General features: G+C 42.6%; 2 protein-coding genes across 3 annotated transcripts; both read right to left on the bottom strand.

Moving 5' to 3' along the window:
• Positions 1–177: 177 nt before the first annotated feature.
• On the bottom strand, positions 178–4,369 carry pycr1a (pyrroline-5-carboxylate reductase 1a). 2 transcript variants are annotated; one of them, XM_010874289.4, is made up of 8 exons: positions 4,247–4,369; positions 3,845–3,921; positions 3,596–3,666; positions 3,213–3,392; positions 2,162–2,383; positions 1,756–1,848; positions 1,266–1,429; positions 178–868 (listed from the first exon to the last, which is right to left on the bottom strand). In XM_010874289.4, the coding sequence occupies exons 2-8, from the start codon at positions 3,909–3,911 to the stop codon at positions 709–711; spliced, it is 957 nt and encodes a 318-aa protein (XP_010872591.1). In that variant the 5' UTR covers positions 3,912–3,921; positions 4,247–4,369; the 3' UTR covers positions 178–708. The 2 variants fall into 2 exon arrangements, with proteins under 2 accessions (XP_010872591.1, XP_019906108.1); XM_020050549.2 differs by lacking the exons at positions 3,845–3,921; positions 4,247–4,369 and adding an exon at positions 3,816–3,834.
• Positions 4,370–9,067: 4,698 nt separating this feature from the next.
• Positions 9,068–12,307, bottom strand: LOC105013041 (myeloid-associated differentiation marker-like protein 2). The gene has a single exon (XM_010874291.4). It carries the CDS (start codon positions 11,089–11,091, stop codon positions 10,180–10,182), a length of 912 nt encoding a protein of 303 aa, XP_010872593.1. The 5' UTR covers positions 11,092–12,307; the 3' UTR covers positions 9,068–10,179.
• Between the last annotated feature and the right edge of the window lie 4,259 nt (positions 12,308–16,566).

Raw genomic sequence — 16,566 nt, 5'->3', positions numbered from 1 at the left:
AGGTGTGTTTAAGGACAATGTTGCTTCTATGTTTGAAGCCTGATGCATAGGGCAGACAAAAATAAATCCAGTAAAACTAAAAATAATACACAATACCATTCAGTGTAGAGGGACAAGGGCAAACATTGTATTAAACAGAAGATCTAGCTAGAGACAAAAGTAATCCAACTACACATCTTCCTCTAACTTTGTCCACCATTTATTGCAGTAAATGGAATTCTGACCTGATGTTTGTTATTACAGGTCCATCTTAGTGAACAGACAAAAGGACGGGAAGGGAATGAGTAATGATGTAGGATTTCTGGTTCTGTTAGTATTTCAAGCTCCATAAACAGAAAACAGGTTGTTGGGAAGCAACGAAAAACATCTGACAATTCTATCGTCACCAATAGCACTTGTACAACTGACATTTTAGTTACTAGGTAGAAACATCGTCAGTGAGTTTATATACCTTCCAGGTCAGGGGTCTAGCCAAAACAATGCACACGCATTGTTTCTCCATGCTAGTGTGCAATCAAATGTATTTACACATTGTGTTACTTAAATTAAATTGTGCTTATGACAATTGATGTAGTCTATATGGGGGGGACGGGACACTATATCAATTTGTCCAAGAAACTTGTTTTTGTAACAAAAACCTTTACAGTTGCAAAATGTTTAGCTAATGTGCACTTATGAATGTTCTGTGATCGAGGCCACTCAGCTCAATCACTTCTTATTTCTGGGGTGGTTGTTGTTGAACAGGCTGATCCCAGACCGGACACCCACACCTGTTCCCACTCCTGGCTGCTGCAAAACCTTGTCCAGTGTGGTCTTCTTGATAGCTGCAGGGGAGATCTTTTCCTGGTCAGCCAAAAACTGGAGCTCTCTGGTGCAAACACATTTAAACGTTAGTCATTTGATAGAAGTAGTCATTTGATAGAAGTAACCTTAAGTCAAAACTCAGAAACTTGTTTGAGACACATTGTTAAAGAGATTGGACTGCTCTTGGAATGTCTTATCTGTTATAGAGAATTTACTTCCTCACAAAGTTCAAACATATTGATCTAGCTCCATCTGCTGCCTAAACACTAGAAGTCAGCCAATCAGAAGAGGATTATAGCCAAGAAACTGCCAATGTTTACATACTGTAGGTCTGGTTTCCTGAACCCAGATTAAGACAAGTCTGGAACTAAAATGCACTTTATATGGAAATGTACTAATGGTTTTTAGTGAAGCTTGATGGGATTCTAAGAATAGTACTTCTAAAGCGGCACCAAGCCCACCTGGTCCTAATGCAGGAGGCTTCCACTGCGTTGATGAGCAAGGAACGGAAGCCTCCACTCTCCATAACATGCAGAGCGTGGATGGTGGCCCCTCCTGGGGAACACACATTGTCCTTTAGTTGGCCTGGGTGCATATCGGACTCCAACAGCATTTTGGCAGCTCCCTAAGAGAGAAACGGAGGCCCAACAAACTAGAGGGTAGACCAAACCAGATCTGGAAACTAGGACCCATACTATAGACAGTTCAATACCCCACAGTTAGCCTTAATTGGCAAAAAAAAGTTTGCTTAAACGCTGTACGCTCTGGTCTTGAGGTTTACCAAGCGTATTGTTATAATGTATAACTCAAGAAAATAATTCAGATTGTTTTTTCGCTGCCATGTTGTATAATGAAAAGGATATCCACACGAGGATATTGTGTGGATAGATTCTATTTGACATATTCTATTCAGGGCTCTATGTTCATAATGTATGTAGATCAGGTTCTCACCAGCAGGGCCTGTGCTCCTAGACGTACAGCGAGCCTCCTGGGAAGACCCATTTTCACCCCACCGTCAGCAAGTGCTTCGACAGCTGTGAATGCCTATAGGGAGATGAACACATAGCTGAACGCTCATCCTACGAGTTACCATTCTTCAAATGGACTCGGCGGACTAGCGTTGTTTTGTTTTGTCTGTTGCCAGCTCTCCATTTATCGTGTATCACGCTGTGTTTTCTGCAGTTTTCTGTGTAATAGTGGTGTCTCTCTTTGTGCTTAATTTATTGTGGTTTAGCAGTGTCCCTCTACGTGCTTGGTACACACTAACAAAAGGTGCTAGGGCAAACAGTGGCGCCGTTTCCCCAAAACAAAATGTGATTTTGAAGTAGACGTTAACTATGGTAATACAGCCACTCACATAAGCCGGTCCGCTGCCGCTGAGTCCAGTGACAGCATCGATCAGGTCCTCCTCCACCTCCGTGCAGTAGCCCACGCTGGCCATCAGCTGCTCCAGCAGCCTGCCGTCCTCCACCTCGGCGTGGGTACCCGTGGCATAGACCGTGGCGCCCTCTCGAACCACCACGGGGGTATTGGTCATGCAGCGCATTACTTTTGGGGACTGGCGGTACTGGAGCAGTTTCTTCAAAGGGCAAGGGATGTCAGATGTCAGTGGATTAACATGATAGAACCATGAGGGAAAGCTTCCTGTCAGTCATTGCAGTGCAACTGCAGTTTTCAATGCAAGGTATTTTATTTGCCAACTTGTAACTGGAATGTCCGGGTTCTTATCCGCTAGCATTGTTAAATGCTCACTCGCTGCTATACTTGAAACGTGCTGGTCCAGGGTACCTGGTACGCAAGCAATGTGTGTGTGTGTGTGTGTGTGTGTGTGTGTGTGGGGAGGGGGGAGGGGTGGAAGCACGGCTTGACAGGAATTCTTTTGATGAACACACGTGTCAATCTTAGACTGATTTTTTTGGATAACTCTCATAAAAGCATGACTGCTCAGTATGTATGGTCAGTGGCAACTTTAAGCAAACAGCTCATACAGTAGTTCATTCTGCCAGGACCAGACTAAAGTCTACAGCAGTGGGCTGAGGTATTGTCAGCGGGAAAAGAACGGACAGGTGATTCACACTGCAGCAGCCATAGCTTGCTTTGGCCCAGGGCTCTGTGAGGCAAGAACAAGGTGACGACAGAGGGGACATAGTGAGGGGAAGTCAGCATGTCTTTCACAGATTGAAATGCTCGGGGGTTAGGCCATGTCAAAGAGGGTCCTTGCTTCATTGACCTGACAGGATGGAATAACAGATGTCAAGGCAAAATTCCACCTGAATGTTTTTAAGAATCATATTTAGATTGTGTTTAGTTTGGTAGACAGTAAACTTGTGCTCGTCCAAGAAAATGTATTAAATTCCATTACAAATGGTAAAAGCTAAATGGGGGCTTTTACATGACCTGAAACATACCTTCTCTATGGAGCTGATGGTCACCCCAGCTGCACAGGACACAATGAGATGGCGGTCTTCAATGTCAGGTCCGATCTCATCCAACACAAATGGGATGATGTGTGGTTTGACGGCCAGGAACAGAACATCGCTGTTCTGAACCACCTCTTTGTTGCTAGTGGTGAGATTGACACCCATTCTCTATGTAGAAGAGTAGCCACAGTGTTGTCCATTGCATTCAGCATGTTAGTATTACTAAAATACATTGAAATTAACTAAATGAATTATTCTGTGCCTTTTTCTCTCTCATTTGGTTTCACGCAAATGTGAGATGGACATAGATGTGCTGAGGAATGGTTTTCCCACAGACATCCAGCACACTAGAATGACTGATCCACACTCACCCTTAGTCCTGACACTGTGGGGAGGTCTGTGTCTGGGGAACTAGCAGTGATTCTCTTGGTGGCAATCACACCTTTATATAGTAGAGGGGGGAAATCAACAAGAATACTGAAAGAGTTACCAAAATAAATCGATTGAAATCCCATAAAAAGGCCGACGAAAACATTAATATGAGGGTTAAAAATACATTAACTTGGAGGCTCGCGTATAATTGAATGTCACCTGTTCCTCAAAGTAATGCAGCCGTTTACCTGCAGCCGTGAATCCTTTCACTAAAGCATGGGCCAACTGACCCGCTCCGATAAACCCCACACTCATTTTGAAGTCTCTGTGGTTATTGTGAAATCAAAATAAACAAATACGCGGTGTTATACACTTGTTGACCAAAGATCTGCCTTTAGCTTCACAATGAAATTAGCCTCGGCTACCATGTTTTTATAATAAACGATCAAGATGCAGCCCAACAGCCTACATTTTAAAAGAAGGGTAATTTAAATCTACAACAGCCTAATGTTAAAAGCAAATAACATGCTGCTTGTTCTGTAATCAATTATTTAGGCTACTTCCTGATAAACAGGTTTACATGCAGTTATGATGAAACACATGGCGACAGTTTCATGTAACATAGTAGTCAAAAATAGAAGCAAACTTACAGAGAGTAAAGAGTGTATCAAACGAATCCTTAACCGATGTTACTGCAAAACATACAAAACAATTACGCTAACAACGTAGTAACATGAAACATGGCTCTGTGTATTATGATACAGGAAGTGACCAATAGAATCTGCGCCGCTTAATATCTAAGTCTAAGTTAACCAATGACAACGGCAGCATTTATTTCACAGTTCTCGCCTAGAGGTCGCATTCGTGTTCTATTAGCTATGGTCGCATTGGCCTGATCAAACGTGTTTCGCTTCAACAAATGGTTGCGTGACACGTCATCAACGTGTATTCGATGTGGTTAGCTAGTAAGTGAAAAAGCTATCCAGATATTGTGAGATCTATTTGTTGTCGTCTACGATTTAGCTGTGGTACCACCCCTTCAGTGCAGTCGTATTAGGTTTTAGAGTGGTCTGTTTTGCTTCAGCGCCTGAGTAGTAGACAAAGTAATTTGTTTGTACGTTTGTTTCTACCGCACAGGAACTATAATGTATGCAGTTCTTGGAGAATCTTTTTGGGGTTCTTTCAGGACTATTTTCTATATAATAGCCTGTGTAGTAGGCTATCAGCTGTTCTAGGTGGACAGGTGTGACACAACTGTTTCAATAGTCATCGTGGTTTTGAATCCTTATATCCCGGTCATGGACTAAATAAAAACGATACGATATAAATATACCTACCCTAATAGAACAACCAAAGACTATTGATCACCACTAATGTATTTAAGCATAAGTAAGTGAGTGAGAAAGCGCTTTGTGTTTGTGGAATTTAGAGGGGAGGAAGTAGCATTGTATTTAGGTCAAGAGATTCACACTGGGTGACAGAGAGGCGTGTACTGGCAACTGAAAAAATTATGACCTTAAACCCGCCCTACCCTGCAGATATAACCTTGTGGATCACTATGTAAGACTTAATTTGTAAGATATTACACAACTTTTTTGCCCTCGGATTACAAACAATAACCAAAAACAGCAAAGCCAAAACACATTTATAGAAATGTGTGCTAATTTAATAAAAATGTAATAATTAAACATTGAATTAACATAAGTGTTCAGATCCCATGCCAATTTAAATTTAGTCCAGATTAATCTTGTGCCCTATGATCATTCTTGACATGTCTCTAGAACTTGAATGGAGCCCATCTGTGGCAAATTCATTTGATTGGACATTATTTAGAAACGAACACACCTTTCTATATGAGGTATAACACTTCACAATGTATGTCAGTGCAAAAAACAAAACATCTAGTTCAAGGAACTCCCCATAGACCTTCAAGATAGAATTGTGTATATGCATAGATATGGGGAAGGTCATGAAAAAATTGCTAAAGCACTGAAAGTTCCCATGAGCACAGGGGGCTCCATCACTGTGAAATGGAAGATGTTTGGAAGACTCCATCACTCTTCCTAATGCTGGCCCTCTAGCCAAATAAGTAACTGGGCAAGAAGGGCCTTGTTAAGGGAGGTGATCAAGAACCCAATGGTCATTCTAAGAGAGCTTCAGAGTTTGTCTGCGGAGATGGGAGAACCTGCCAGAAAGACAACCATGCCTGCAGCACTCCATCAATCAGGCAGAAAGCCACTATTGAGTAAAGGGCTAATAACATTGCATCTGAAGTCCTTCAGAGAGCACAAGGAAAGTATTCTCTGGTATTCCATGTTCTGATGAGACCAAAATCAAACCATTAGGCCTGAATGCCAAGCCCTGCATCTGTTGTGCTTCTCAGTAGCAGGGACTAGGAGTCTGGTCTGGTTTAAGGAGAAGAAGAGAGGTGAAAAAAAACACATAAGTAAACCTGATCCTGAGCGAGCAGGAGTCCGAAAAGAGTGAAGATTAATCATTCAGCAGAACAACGACCAGCCTGTACTTGAACTCCACTAAACGTCTGTAAGGGGACCTAAAGATTGCAGTTCACAGATGCTCTCCATCCAATCTGAAAGAGCTTGAGAGGATTTGCAAGGAAGAATGTGAGAAAGATCCCAAATCTGGTGGAGGCATACGCAAAGGGGCTCAATGCTGTGATTTCTGCCGAAGGCACTTTTACGTAATACTAAATAAAGTGTCTGAATACTAAGAAACTACATGAAATATTTCCGATTTTTATTTACAAGACATTTCTCATTTGTTTAAATCAGTCTAAAATTGTTTTCTATTTGTCAATATGGGTTGTTGTGTATACCATAAATTGATGAACGTCTATAACACAACACAATGTGGAGAAAGTGAATGGGTCTGAATATTTTCCGAAGGCACTGTATGCCCACACACACCCACCATACATACCCACACATAAATATTAACATTGATTCATCACAAATGTATGCACTAAACTGTGAGGTTCTCACGCCATTCCAGTTCCAACTCCTCCCCGTCACGCTCCTCACCTACCACCGTTACGCTCCCACTCCCCGATACGCATGAACGCATCCAGCAATCCAGATCCCAATCACCGGAATATTAAACACCTTCTCTATTTAACCTGTGCTCTGCCTCCACTCCAGTGTGAGGTATTGTTCGTAGTGGACCTGCCAAGCCTTTGTGTAGCTTGTGGTAGTTTCCTTTTTTGACTCCCAGCTTGTTGTTTCCCTCCCTCCCTCCCTCCATCCCTCCCGTTCCCGTCCTATCTCGTTATCCAGAAACCTGCGTCCTGACCTGTCTACCTGCCCCTTGGATTCTCCTACCGCCTAACCCTACCTGTATTGCTGCCCTCGCGGACTGATCACCCGGAATTCCGACTTACCTGCCTGCCCCTGGATTCTCTTACCTTCTATCCCTGCCTGCACTGTTGCCTTCACGGACTGATCACCCGGTATCCTGACCTGCCTGCCTGCTTCTGGTTTTCTCCTCTCTGTCGATTCCTGCCTGTGCATTTGCCTTCGAGGACTGTTCTCCTGGTTACTGAAACTACCTGCCCGTCTTTACTGTTTTTGCTCCTGCCTACTCCATTGTACAACATTAAGTCGACAGTTGAACTTCTGCAATTGGAACCACACCACTCTGGTCTAAGTGTTCATTACATAAACATTCTGAATAAAAACTGCAAATTAATCAACACGTTAATTGAACATGGACTTAAAACAGGATAAATTGAAAAGAGGAGTAGAACTTGAAAGTGAAGTGGGAAGAAGAAATTCCATCAGAAATACTCTGTAATGGAAAGCAAATCCAAAATACAATTTACATTTGTGTCATACAATTGTAATTTTTATTTAAGATAAACATTTCTGAAATCATAATAAATAAAACCAACTATTTCAACTATCCTTCATTAAAATGAGGCAACATTTTGTTAGTGCAAAAGGAATGCTCAAAAACGACCTTTACCACTTTATAATCTGGCAACATGATTTAATTAGAAAACTTAAAAGAAAATGTCTTTCATAAGTTGATTGGTCAGGTGACTAATTGAGTACTGCTCAGTTTGATAAACCCTGAACACTGATAGACAGAGAGCCAGATAGCCTAGTGCACATGCACATCTGAAACATAATTTCCACTCCCAGGAGACAAAGCCATTATGGACATGTAGTGGAAGCCTATGGAGTGAAATGGAACTAAACCAATTACATGCTGGTTAATGAAACATCTGAGCTCGATACAGTTTCCTGTTCCCAGTAGTAAAATTAGAAAACACAGATCTGAGAGTGAGCGATTGCAAACAGAAACAACTAACATTTTAGACCATGCCAATTTTCAAATAAATATTGTTGTTCTGTTGTGGTAAAAGTTTTTCTGGTTGAATAGAATTATTGCATATTCGTCCTTTGCTGATTATGCATTTCCTCTATGTATGTACAGTACATACATATCACTTGCTTGTTTGGCTGTGCCCACATCCTTTCCTAGGTTATGCCCACTCTTCTTCGCTTGCTTCCCATTGGAAACCACGGCTTGTGGGCAATCTTGGTTTAGTTATAAATGTTGTTGCTCTAAACACCCCCTGCACATTGTTAAAAAAAGATTAAAATGAAATCACCCTGCCAGATTATAATGAGGTTTACAACAGTGAAGAGGTGACTCCAGGATGCTGGCCTTCTAGGCAGAGTTGCAAAGCAAGAGCCATATCTCAGACTAGCCAATAAAAAGAAAAGATTAAGATGGGCAAAAGAATACAGACACTGGACAGGGGAAGACTGGAAAAAAAGGCCAGCATCCCAGAGTCTCCCCTTCACTGTTGACATTGAGACTGGTGTTTTGTAGGAACTATTTAATCAAGCTGCCAGTTGAGGACTTGTGAGGCTTCTGTTTCTCAAACTAGACACCCTGATGTATTTGTCCTCCTGCTCAATTGGGCACTGGGGCCTCCCACCCCTCTTTCCATTCTGAATATAGTCAGTTTGCACTGTTCTGTGAAGGGAGTAGTACACAACGTTGTACGAGAGCTTCAGGTTCTTTGCAATTTCTTGCATGTAATAACCTTCATTTCTCAGAACCAGAATCGACTGCCGAGTTTCAGAAGAAAGTTATTTGTTTCTGGCCATTTTGAGGCTGTAATCAAACCCACAGTTGCTGATGCTTCAGATACTGAACTAGTCTAAAGGCCAGTTTTATTGCTTCTTAACTCAGCAAAACAGTTTTCAGCTATGCTAACATTATTGCAAAAGAGTTTTCTAATAATCACTTGGCCTTTAAAAATGATATACGTGGATTAGCAAACAATGTGCCACTGGAACATAGAACTGAGGGTTGCTCATAATAGACCTCTGTACAGCTATGTAGATATTCCATAAAAATCTGTTTTTTCCAGCTACAGTAGTAATTTACAACATTAACAATGTCTACACTGTATTTTTGATCAATTTGATGTTGTTTTAATGGACTTTTTTTTTTCTTTTTGTTCAAAAACAAGGACATTTCTAAGTGACCCCAAACTTTTGAACAGTTGTGTATTTATGGATGAGCCATAAAAACTGTAAAAACATTGCATATTTCTGTTCATCTCAATTATTTACAATGATTATCCCATATAAATTCCTAACACTGATGTAAAGAAAGGCACAATGAAGGCACACAGATGATAAAGTAATTAAGGCTGTCTGTAACCTGTAGTAGCAATTAACCATTTAAAGGTTGTCTGTCTCCAAGGACTTGGCAGTGGGGTAGTCCTTGAGTCCATTCTGGAGACATCATAATGAATTTGTCAGTGTTGTGTCAGATACATTTTCACTTATACGTGACTCAGATTAATGGTTCAGTCATTTCTTTCTGACGACCTGTTCAGTGAACACTCAACACTTTTTGGAAGCCCAAATCTACACTTTTTTCATGATGCATAACCCTCTCTACTCAAACTTTCATACGATTTCTGTCCTTTAAGGTCAATGTAAAAAAAAAAATGTCCTACTGAACTTGAAAATCCCCAATTTGTGTCCTAGATTTGCCTGTAGTTGTGACTGAGGCAAAAGCGCAGTTTTTTGATCTATCAAAATAATACAATACTTATATAAGTGTGTGTATATCTATCTATTGTGAAGCAAACTCACCCAACTGTTATACTGTGATACTTTGTAGGGTGGACCGCTTTTTTTTTCTTACCATTCTGAATGGCTAATATGAACACAAATTAAATATTGTTAGTTCTGAACCCTGATGATAGTGGCAATCTGACACAATTACAATGATGTTGCTGAACAGGCAATAGTTAGGGTGGTCTGCAGGGGGCCTGGAGGGGGCCAGAGGTGCATCTCAAAACCATGTCCCTCTTTGACCCTCTTCTCTCTACCTCCTTTTCACCAAGTCAAAACAAATCAAGGAGATCACAAAACCGTTTGTTTTGTTAACATATCTCTTCAGATTTTCCCCTCCCACATGTCTCCTTGTATTCCTACATTTTAATACGATGGAAAGGCGATAGGATGCCACAACCGCAAGGAACAGAGGAACACAGTTTTGAAATTCACCCCTGGAGTCAGTTTGAATGGGATCCTCAGGCAGTGGAGTTGGTGACAAAGCGGATCCTCTGGGAGTAGATCAGGTCGCTGAAGTACAGAACCAGGTTGACATGGGTGAACACGCTCACCACCAACTTGCTGTCCCAGGGGCAGTTCTCCCAGGGACAGTCGTCGGGGCGACCTGGCGTCCCATACTTCTTGTCGAAGCTGAAGATTGGCCACACCAGGGCGGCGCTGAGATACAGCAAGGTTGCCAGGAACGTGTAGATGATCACAAAGCGGTCAAAGGGGAAACGCAGGGCTGAGGTCTTCCCCGAAACGGTCACAGCGACCACGACTACGGTGATGGAGAAGCACAGGCTGTAGACGGCCACGCAGTACTGAGTGGGGATGTGGCGGGTGTACTCGCTGCCATTGGCCAGGGCCCCGAATATGATGCATGCCACGAAGGCCTGGACCACCTTGAGCAGGCCCGACATGGTGGCCATGTAGCCCACCACGTGTCCCGGCTTGGCCCGGGTCAGGAACACTTCGGCGGCATAGGCGAAGCAGCAGAAACTGGAACACACAGTGACGGCGATGCGGTAGTTGCGAACCTCGCAGCTCTCCTTGGAACACTGCGAGCGCAGGAAGTAGACAGGGTAGACAACGGACGCCGTGACGTACATGAGCGTGGCGAGCATGGAGAATGCCACGGTGAGGTTGTCCCAGGAGATGGGCACGCAGCAGGGGAGGCGCGTCACGTCCATGGTGAACACCACGGTGGTCATGGCGAAGCAGAAGCACCACACGAACATGCAGTAGATGCCGTAGGCGTGGTTGTATCCCGCGCTGTGGGCCACCAGGGCTATGATGGTGCAGCCCAGGAGGAGCTGGGTCATACGGGCCACACCCAGAGGAGACAGCACCGCGGCCTTGTTCAGGTAGTGTCCGCCATGGGGGTCCATGTTCAAGCCTACGGTCCTCTAGCTGTCCGGCGCCAGGAGTCTCTTCCAACTGACCTCCAGGCAGCCAGTCTTCCTACAATTGGATTTCCAATTGGGTGTTTTTTACGTGTGTTTTTTTGTTCAGGTTTGGGGTCTCTGCCGTCTGATCTGGGTTTCGCCTATTTTCGTCCAGGAAGACTCCTTTCTTTGCCTCCAGGCTTAGTTTAGCTTATTATTATGATGCACATCAGCTATTACAAATGGAGTTGTTAGTCGTCCTGGGGTCCACAATTGGCAGCCTCTGACCTATGTCTACAGGCAGCTTCACTCCTTTAAAACTGGTTGTCCTTGCCCTCTTTTTCCCCCTTCTCTCCTTCTCTCTCTCTCTCTCTCTCTCTCTCTCGCTGTCTCGCTCTCGCTCTGTGTGGGTCTCTCTGTGGGGACCTCGCCCTTTGCCTGGCTCTTTTTATAGACAGGCCTAATTACAAATCTCTCTCAGTGTTTTCCTTCGTGCACTTTGTAATTACTGCAATGTGTTGGATCTCGGGTTACAGTTTCTCACAACAGTGTTCAATAAGCAGGACAGTCAAGCTAAAAGAAGTTGCTTGCTAAAAGGATTGAACAGCGCTATTTCAAATGTTCTTGTTTCTTGTAATGTTCAAAACATTTTAGATCTCAGATAACATTTAGTCTAGGACCTTCATTCTCTACCTGTAATAACTGTAAATTGACTCAAACAATCAGTCTAGTTTCACACACTTTTGCTTGTACCAACAATCAGATAGCTGAATGACACAGTGCCCAAATAACATTACCCTTATCTTTTAAATGAAATGTCCAACTCAATAATTCCTACAGGTCTTGCATTTCACAACTCCTTCATGTAATGGAAGTCTAACAGGTTCCTGACTGCCAATGCAGATCCACAGAATAAAAGGATGAATCTTGCCCCACAATCCATCCACGGCTCTGGTCCAAACACAGTGCAGTTACTTTTGGGCCTTGTCCACCAAAATGAACTCAGCATAGAAGAGGGGGGTTGTGTTGTTGTTCTGGTTACTCCGGTGTCCCATGCAGGCGACTGAACAAGTCAAGGTCCAATACTGATCAGCACTGTCCTTGTAATCCTTCCACTGCCACAGTCTGCACTCCCAGGAAAAGTCTGTCTCACTCTCTGATCTCTTGTCTCAAGTGTCCCCTCCCTCCCTTCCTCTCTCTCTTACACTCCCTTCCTCCCTGTCTCCGTCCCTCCCTCTGTCTTTCTCTTGATTTGTCCTACCTCTTTTTAACACACTTGTGCAACTTACACAATTTCACACACGCACACACACACACTCTCTCACTCTCTCTCTCGGTAGGCTCCAAAGGAAAGATCTTTAAATGACTGCTTTGCCCTACCCAGGGTTATGGGCCACGCCAGGTCTATAAATAGGGGGTTTATATTCCACAGAGGAATGGGGTGGGAGACCACACGTCCAGTCCGAGTCAGGAACCAACGTGGGGTGTCCTGTTTCTGGAACAACCAACAGAGTTGGGATCTCTCTCTCTTTCTCTCCATGTTACTTTTTCACTCTTTCTTTCTTTTATTCCCAACATAATCACAGGAAAAAGAGACCAAGACACCCATATGGGCCACCTGCAGTTCCTGGGCATGATTATACATGAGTAACTAGCGAAAACATTTAGACTTCATCTAATAAAAAATTCCTAGAAACACATAATTTGGTTGTATTCTAATGTTTTTATGTTTATTAATTTTGGAGTTTCACATTTTTTGTCAATTAAAATAACATAAAATTTAGCACAAATAAATGTATACATTGTTACTGTTATAAATGACTATTGTGGCTGGAAACTGCAGATTTGTAATGGAATATCTAAATAGGTGTACAGAGGCACATTATCTGCAACCACAAGTCCTGTGTTCCAATGGCACGTTGTGTTTGCTAATCCAAGTTGATCGTTTTAAAAGGCTAATTGATCATTAGAAAACCATTTTGCAATTATGTTAGCAGAGCTGAAAAGGTTGTGCTGATTAATAAAACAATAAAACTGGCCTTCCTTAGACTTGTTCATCTGGAGCATAAGCAATTGTTACACGCTCAAAACGTAGTACTCCCTTCACAGAACAGTCCAAACTGGCTCTAATCAGAATAGAAACTGGATTGAGAGGCACTGGTGCACAACTGAGCAAGAGGACATACATTAGAATGTCTAGTTTTAACTCAACTGGCAGATTCAATAAATAGTAGCCACAAAACACCTGTCTCATTGTGAACAGTGAAGAGGTGACTTCGGGATGCTGGCCTTCTCAGACTGGCCAAGCAAAAAAAAAGTTTTTAAGATGTGCAAAAGAACACAGACATTGGACTGATGAAGGCTGTACTTGCTGCAAACTGAGAATCTTTTGATGAAAGCAAAGTTTGAAGGACACAATTATAGTTTCAATTAAAAATTATTATTTCTAACCTTCTCAATTACTATATTTCCTACTCATTTTGCTAGATTTCCTATTAAAACTTTCATGGAAAACAAAGACATTTCTAAGTGAACCCAAACTTTTGAACAGTTGTAGATGTATTCATAATTTCAATTTTGTAGAATAATAGTGAAGACATTTCAATTATAAAATTACACATATTGAGTCACAGCAACCAAAAAAGGGTTTAAACAGATCAAAATACATTTCATATTGTATACTCTTCAAAGTAACCACAGTTTGGCTTGAAGACAGCTTTGCATACTCTTGGCATTCTCTTAACCAGCGCCATGAGGGAGTCACCTGGAATGCATTTCAATTAAGAGATGTAATAATAATAATAATAATACATTATATTTATATAGTGCTTTTCAGGGACCCAAAGACACTGGACAAAAGTGACATGGAACAGAAAACAAACAGAAACAAAATAAATAATATGAGAAAACAACAAAGATTGAGAGAGTGGGATTTTGCGTGGCTATGGGTAGGCAATTTTGAACAGATGAGTCTTGATGCGTTGCTGGTAGATGGGGATAGTTTCAGAGTCACGGATGGTTTTGGGGAGAGAGTTCCAGAGACAAGGAGCAACCTTTGAGAATGCCCTGTAACCGAAGACTTTGAGCTTGGACTTGGGGATTATGAGGTGGCCTGTAGTACTGGAACTACAGTGTGTGTTGGCTGATATGGAAGAAGAAGGTCGAAGAGGTAGGCAGGGGCGAAATTATTTAGAGCTTTATATGTCAATAGGAGGATCTTAAAGTTGATGCGTTGGGAGATAGGAAGCCAGTGTAACTCACAGAGGATAGGGGTGATATTCTGCCGGGAACTTGTGTGTGTGAATAGTCTGGCCGCAGAGTTTTGAACCATTTGGAGCTTATGGAGGGATGTAGATTTGATGCCAGTGAGTAAAGAGTTGCAGTAGTCAAGACGGGAGGTTATGAATGCATGTATTAGGGTTTCAGCAGCAGGACGGGAGAGGGAAGGTGTGAGTTTGGCGATGTTGCGGGGTTGGAAGGTGGGTCAGTGAGAGACTTGGTGGCTTGATATATTTGTGTATCATCAGCATAGCAGTGGAAATAAAGGTGGAAGTGACAGAGGATTTGACCAAGGGGAAGGATGTAGATGATGAAGAGTAGGGGACCAAGTACTGAGCCCTGGGGGACACCTTGAATGGCTGTGGCTGAATCTTAGTTTAGGCCTTTGAGTTGGATGAAATGAGTTCGGTTAGTGAGATATGAATTCAGCCAGGAGAGTGCAGTTCCCTCAACACCCAGCCCCTCAAGCTTGGTGAGCAGAATCTGGTGGTCAATGGTGTGACAAAGGCAGCACTCAGGTCAAGGAGAATCAGGCTGTTGAGGGAACCGGCATCAGCAGAGAGGAGAAGGTCATTGACGACTCTGGCCGGAAACCAGACTGAAGAGGCTCCTATAGATAATTTTTGAGGAGGTAGGCTTGGAGCTGTGGGGAAACAATTCTTTTGAGTTTTTGCCAGGAAGGAGAGGTTGGAGATGGGGCAGAAATTGTTAAGGATGGTGTTCTTTAGTCCAGGTTTCTTTAGGATGGGGGTGACAGCAGCAGTTTTGTAGCAGCAGGGGACAATACCGTTGGTGAGGGAAAGGTTTACTACGTGGACAGAGAGCAGTTAAGGAGGCTTTAAGCATTACTGTGGGAAGAGGATTGAGAGAGCAGGTAGTATTTTTGGATGTCATTGTGAGTTTTGTGATGTAAGGGGAATAAACCGGACTGAATAAGGAGAGGTGAGAGTCCTGGGCAGCAGGTGGACAAATATGGAGGAGGGGTGGCTTGTTAAATGTTAATGTGTGGAATTTATTTCCTTCTTAATGTGTTTCAGTCAATCAGTTGTGTTGTGACAAGGCAGGGCTGGTATACAAAAGACCATTATTATGTTTGTTTTGTAGTAGAGACACAACAGTCCACCATAACTTTAAGACATGAAGATCAGTCACAGAACATGTAAAGAAATGTGAAAATTTCTTCAAGTGCAATTGCAAAACCCATTAAGTGCTATGATGAAACTGGCTCTCATGAGGAGCACCAGAGAAAAGGAAGACCCTGTGCTTCAGAGGAATTAAAGGTGCCAGCCTCAGAAATTGGCAATTAAATGTACCTCAAATTGCAGCCCAAATAAATGCTTCAAAAATAACAAACACATCTCAACTGTTCATAGGAGACAAAGTGGATCAGACCTTCATGGCCAAAATGCTGCAAAGAAACAGCTACTGAAAGACACGGATTAGATAAAATATTTTTAGACGGTGGAAATATTTGAGAGTTTTGGTTCCAACGGCTATGTCTTTGTGAGATGCAGATAGGGTGTACAGATGATCTCTGCATCTCTGCTTCCCATTGTGAAGCATGGACTAGGAGGTGATGATGTGGTGGAGCTTTGCTGGTGACAGTGTGTATTATTTATTTAGAATTCAAAGTACATTACACCAGTATATCTTCCACAGCCTTCTGTAAGCCATCCAATCTGATTTGCAATTAGTGGGACTATCATTTGTTTTCAAGAAGACAAAGACCCCAAAACACACATCCAGGCTGCGTAAGGGGCTATTTGAGACATGTGTGTCAATTTATAGAAAATAAATAATACCTCATGTACATAAGTACCTTCTTGGGTATGCCTCTACCTGCTTTGCACATCTAGGTTTGGGCATTTTCTCATTGTAGATCCTCTCAATGGATGGACATTGTTGGTGAATAAACTGTGATCCTTAGGTGTCCCCACAGATGTTCAATTTGGTCCACCCCTAATTCCAAGCTTTGGCTAGACCATGCAAGAACATTCCAGCATTGTCTAGAATAGGTTTTTCAGGCCATTGTTGTGCAGAAAGATTAATCCCAGTCTGAAGATTGCACTTTGGACCAGTGTTCCAGTCCCAGCCACTGAGAAGCAAACCCATAGCATGACGCTCCCACCATCATGCTTCACTGTAAGAATTGTATTAGCCAGGTGAAAAGCATTACCTTGACATGTAACTTGGCATTCC

This window comes from Esox lucius, chromosome 11 (genome assembly GCF_011004845.1).
Source record: "Esox lucius isolate fEsoLuc1 chromosome 11, fEsoLuc1.pri, whole genome shotgun sequence".
NCBI classification, from domain to species: domain Eukaryota; kingdom Metazoa; phylum Chordata; class Actinopteri; order Esociformes; family Esocidae; genus Esox; species Esox lucius.
The sequence above is the reverse complement of the archived record's forward strand: the minus strand, read 5'-3'. Positions and strand labels throughout refer to the sequence as shown.

Excerpts from the sequence above, each read along its gene's own strand:
- pycr1a (XM_010874289.4), bottom strand. The coding sequence starts at position 3,911 with ATGAGTGTGGGGTTTATCGGAGCGGGTCAGTTGGCCCATGCTTTAGTG. Across the intron at positions 2,384-3,212 it reads CCATCAGCTCCATAGAGAAG|AAACTGCTCCAGTACCGCCA; the intron begins GTATGTTTCAGG and ends TGCCCTTTGAAG. Across the intron at positions 1,430-1,755 it reads TAGGAGCACAGGCCCTGCTG|GGAGCTGCCAAAATGCTGTT; the intron begins GTGAGAACCTGA and ends TTTCTCTCTTAG.
- LOC105013041 (XM_010874291.4), bottom strand. The coding sequence starts at position 11,091 with ATGGACCCCCATGGCGGACACTACCTGAACAAGGCCGCGGTGCTGTCT.